Here is a 5000-nt window from a genome sequence, read left to right on the forward strand (position 1 = left end):
CTCGTCTGTCCCTGGAGTCACATCATGAGCTCAGTCCCTTCTGCCTCAAACAGAGCTGTCAGCATGTCAACATTCAGTAACAATTAACACATGTTTGGCTAAGGTTTAAAACCTGTTACTCTTTAGAGAATACACAACATAATAGTTTGGGCTTGCAGCTGTAGATGTTATCTGTAATTTTCTCTACACATTTCTGACGGTATGGAGGCGGGCTTATAACGACACGTCAGTTATCTTCACTCATTATTTCCTCATTGAGGATCCATCTGCCTCTCCTCCGGCCACGCCTCATTGGAGGACAGAGGCGAGGAGACATGAAGGATCATTTTAACTGTTCGGGACGGAGGATGAGACAGAGGACAAGACGCATTTTGTCCAAATGGAGCAAGCCCAGTCAGTTTAGTGTGAAGTGGAGGAGGAAGAGGAAGCGTCACATCAGATCCCGTCTTCGACCCGCCGCTTCCCGCTGCACGCGGTCAAGATTTCCTCCAACATTTGGACTTGAGATACAAATAAATACAAATGAATGTCAGTGAGATCCTGAGGCTGTTTGTACGCAGCGCACCAGGTGACATCAGACAAATTGTTTGTGCGGACGAGTCACTAAAGTGTTGGTTCAGTAAAGGTAAAGCTTGGCCACGATTTGGAAACTGGAAACTGTGGCCAGCTGTGTCTCCACTTCAGTGATGCTTACGGACCGCATCACTGTCGTGCCAATAATGACGGTAACGCACACCCTCGAGTGTAATATTGCTTAATTAACTAACAGAATTCTCCAGTGTTCCTCCATGATGGAGACACAGCTGGCCGATATCAGATTTGTGACTCACCAGTAAAGCCAGGCTGCTAACTGCAGACCTGCCCGACTTCTTCTTCTTGTTAGTTTTGGGCAGACCGGACGCTCTGAAGCGTATTGACCGTCTGTGTTGTGTTGAACCAGGAGGAGCCGGGTGAAGAGGCCGAGCAGCTCGGCAGAAACAGCAACAGAAGCAGCAGCAGCGCCGCCAAGAGTCTGAGAGACGCCGAGTCTTCAGTCCAGGTGCTGAGCTGCAGGAGCTGCTGCTCCTCTGGGACCAGTTAACTATCTGATAGTGGTTACTGCATCAGGAATCTGTCAACAATGTCTTAGTTGTTGCTTGATTAGGAATCTATTAACAAAGTCTTAGGAATCTATTGACAAAGTCTTAGGAATCTATTAACAAAGTCTTAGTTGTTACTTCATTAGGAATCTATTAACAAAGTCTTAGGAATCTATTAACAAAGTCTTAGTTGTTGCTTGATTAGGAATCTATTAACAAAGTCTTAGTTGTTGCTTGATTAGGAATCTATGAACAAAGTCTTAGGAATCTATGAACAAAGTCTTAGGAATCTATTAACAAAGTCTTAGGAATCTATTAACAAAGTGTTAGTTGTTACTTCATTAGGAATCTATTAACAAAGTGTTAGTTGTTACTTCATTAGGAATCTATTAACAAAGTCTTAGGAATCTATTAACAAAGTGTTAGTTGTTACTTCATTAGGAATCTGTTAACAAAGTCTTAGGAATCTATTAACAAAGTCTTAGGAATCTATTAACAAAGTCTTAGTTGTTACTTCATTAGGAATCTGTTAACAAAGTCTTAGTTGTTACTTCATTAGGAATCTGTTAAAGTCTTAGTTGTTACTTCATTAGGAATCTGTTAACAAAGTCTTAGGAATCTATTAACAAAGTCTTAGTTGTTACTTCATTAGGAATCTGTTAACAAAGTCTTAGTTGTTACTTCATTAGGAATCTGTTAACAAAGTCTTAGTTGTTACTTCATTAGGAATCTGTTAAAGTCTTAGTTGTTACTTCATTAGGAATCTGTTAACAAAGTCTTAGGAATCTATTAACAAAGTCTTAGTTGTTACTTCATTAGGAATCTGTTAAAGTCTTAGGAATCTATTAACAAAGTCTTAGTTGTTACTTCATTAGGAATCTGTTAACAAAGTCTTAGGAATCTATTAAAGTCTTAGTTGTTACTTCATTAGGAATCTGTTAACAAAGTCTTAGGAATCTATTAAAGTCTTAGTTGTTACTTCATTAGGAATCTGTTAAAGTCTTAGGAATCTATTAACAAAGTCTTAGTTGTTACTTCATTAGGAATCTGTTAACAAAGTCTTAGGAATCTATTAAAGTCTTAGTTGTTACTTCATTAGGAATCTGTTAAAGTCTTAGGAATCTATTAACAAAGTCTTAGTTGTTACTTCATTAGGAATCTGTTAACAAAGTCTTAGGAATCTATTAAAGTCTTAGTTGTTACTTCATTAGGAATCTGTTAACAAAGTCTTAGGAATCTATTAAAGTCTTAGTTGTTACTTCATTAGGAATCTGTTAACAAAGTCTTAGGAATCTATTAACAGTCTTAGTTGTTACTTAAAGAATGAATGAACAAAGTCTTAATAGTTACTTAGATATCAGTTATCAAAGTCTTAGTTGTTACTGCATTAGGAATAGGGCTGGGTATCGCTTAAAACATTACAATACCAGTACCAATACCAGTACCCTTAAAGTGATACCGATATTAGATAGTACTTCATTCAATACTTTTTTTTAAAGTTTTGGTGGCATCTCGGCTCGCTGAACTGCCAACTCCATCGACTTCACCTCCACAGACTGTCTGGGCTGTAGCTGCTGCGGCAGCGGGCCAATCACACGTCGCATTAAATTGAAGAACGCTTGCGGTGATTGGCTGCGAGCAAAACCATACAAATAGTCATTTTTTTCTAGATCTGTGTACAAAAAGTATCAAATGCAGGTATCGTTTGACTGGAGACGTTTCGATACTATTTGGTACTGGGGTATTTCGGTCGATACCTTAAAGGTATCGACCGAAATACCGAGTACCGATACCCAGCCCTAGTTAGGAATGATGGAGTGGAATCAATTAACAAAGTCTGACTGATTACTTAGGAATCAGCTAACAAAATCTTAGAGGTTACTGTGAAAAGTCTTAGTTGTTACTTTGTTAGGAATGAGAGAGAGAGGGAGAGAGAGAGAGGGAGAGAGAGGGAGAGAGAGAGAGAGGGAGAGAGAGAGTTTTGTTCTAAATATCCCAGAAAGCTGCTTCCTGCTGACTGAATCAGGACATGGACACTTCTCCTTGACCCAGTCGGCTGTGTGTGTGTGTGTGTGTGTGTGTGTGTGTGTGTGTGTGTGTGTGTGTGTGTGTGTGTGTGTGTGTGTGTGTGTGTGTGTGTGTGTGTGTGTGTTGTCTCCTCTAGAAGCTGAAAGCTGCAGATTCTCCAGACAGTGAGCTGCAGGCTCCCAAGGCCCCACTGGAGCAGCAGGTAACGACAAAACACTGGAGTTAGATCATCAGACAAAACCTGAAACACCTAAACCGGGTTAAACATGTAGCCCAGAATAAACACCTAAACTGGGCTAAACACCTAAACCGGGCTAAACCTTGGTTAAAAGGAACAACTAGTAATCCACATATCCAAACATCTGTCCATATCCTGTCATCATCTGTAAAGTGAACGTGTTTTATAAGGTGTTCAGTATTTTACAGCACTACTCTACATGTAGAGCTGCTGAATTAATCATCGATGATCAAACAGCGAGATTTTACTGTATGTTTCCACGATTAATAATTAGAGGTCTGCACAGGCCTGGAAATTAAGCCTGAGCCCAGCCTGAGCCCAGCCTGAGCCCAGCCTGAGCCCAGCCCGAGCCCAGCCCGAGCCCAGCCCGAGCCCAGCCCGAGCCCAGCCTGAGCCCAGCCCGAGCCCAGCCCGAGCCCAGCCCGAGCCCAGCCCGAGCCCAGCCCGAGCCCAGCCCGAGCCCAGCCCGAGCCCAGCCCGAGCCCAGCCCGAGCCCAGCCTGAGCCCAGCCTGAGCCCAGCCCGAGCCCAGCCCGAGCCCAGCCTGAGCCCAGCCTGAGCCCAGCCCGAGCCCAGCCTGAGCCCAGCCCGAGCCCAGCCTGAGCCCAGCCTGAGCCCGCGACCTTCAGGCCCGACCCGACACTAAGCTCGACTGTAACGCAACATCTGAAGCCCAAACCCGACCCGAAAACCCAAAATCAAAACGTTCCTGTTGAACAGTCATAGCCTCGTGGTCCGTGTATTTTTTGGTCATTTTCTTTTCTTTTCAGAAACAGAAATTTAAAAATCCACATCAAAATCCACAAATGAAAAATGGAAATAGAAGGAATTTTCAGTTTTGCTGGTCAGAAACGGCAGATACTACAACATTTATAAAGGACGTGATTTTCCCTTTATCATTTGTAAAACAGAATATGAAGTAGTAAAACAAAATTGAAAAAAGCCCATTTTGGTGCTGTAGCCGCTGTGCGTCTTTCAGCATTTTGAAGTGTTTGTTATATTTCCCGGTGTGGGATATCAAGGGCTGACTCCGCTAAGTTCGAGCACAACTCGATCAAAAAATCCTCCTTAGGTGCACGGCCAAAGATTAATATATGAAGAAAGAATATATCAAGTATATCAAGCGCTCCCATCACTCCTGACCAATCACAGCCTCTGAATTCTCAGCGTGCGTCATGTGACCAAAACCAAAGCTGAAGCAGCAGAGAAACCTGACGGAACGTTAGAGAGGAAACTCCTGAAAACTCCTGAAAACACTTTAGTTCCTGATTCTGTTCACAAATTCTGCAGTTTGTCTTCAGTTCAATGAAGTAGGAATTATTCATCGTTTGAATTTAGTAAATAAAGTCACAATAAGGAAGACAGTAAGAGAGAAAACACGACTTTCTAGCTGCTGCTACTCTGAGAAACACTGCGCTGAAGAGAAATGTCATTTTGTTTCGTGAAACCGAGACAAACATTTGTGATCAATCATTTTGATCACGATGTTCAGCAAAATAATTAAAGCTTACCTTCACACCACCAGACTCTCTGTGTGTGTGTGTGTGTGTGTGTGTGTGTGTGTGTAGCTTCTAGACTGTTACTGTGAAGACGATGCACATCTATCTTCTGTAAAGTCTCTTCAGTTGTTGTATTTATATTCTGTGGAAACTAATG

At 42.2% G+C, this 5000-nt stretch overlaps 1 protein-coding gene across 1 annotated transcript in view; it reads left to right on the forward strand.

Annotated features, from left to right (window-relative positions):
- Positions 1 to 719: 719 nt before the first annotated feature.
- Positions 720 to 5000, forward strand: part of LOC139640441 (inaD-like protein) — a gene marked incomplete at its 3' end in the record, with an annotated part of 11232 nt that continues 6951 nt past the window's right edge. The window contains exons 1-3 of the mRNA XM_071514637.1: positions 720 to 725; positions 941 to 1039; positions 3668 to 3853. Coding sequence (XP_071370738.1) covers positions 720 to 725; positions 941 to 1039; positions 3668 to 3853 — 291 coding nt within the window. The remainder of the gene's footprint in view (positions 726 to 940; positions 1040 to 3667; positions 3854 to 5000) is intronic.

This window comes from Centroberyx affinis, unplaced genomic scaffold (assembly GCF_046629955.1).
Source record: "Centroberyx affinis isolate AG114_WGS23_722 - 3 ecotype Tasmania unplaced genomic scaffold, CSIRO-AGI_Caff_v1 ptg009462l_1, whole genome shotgun sequence".
In the NCBI taxonomy this organism is placed as follows: domain Eukaryota; kingdom Metazoa; phylum Chordata; class Actinopteri; order Beryciformes; family Berycidae; genus Centroberyx; species Centroberyx affinis.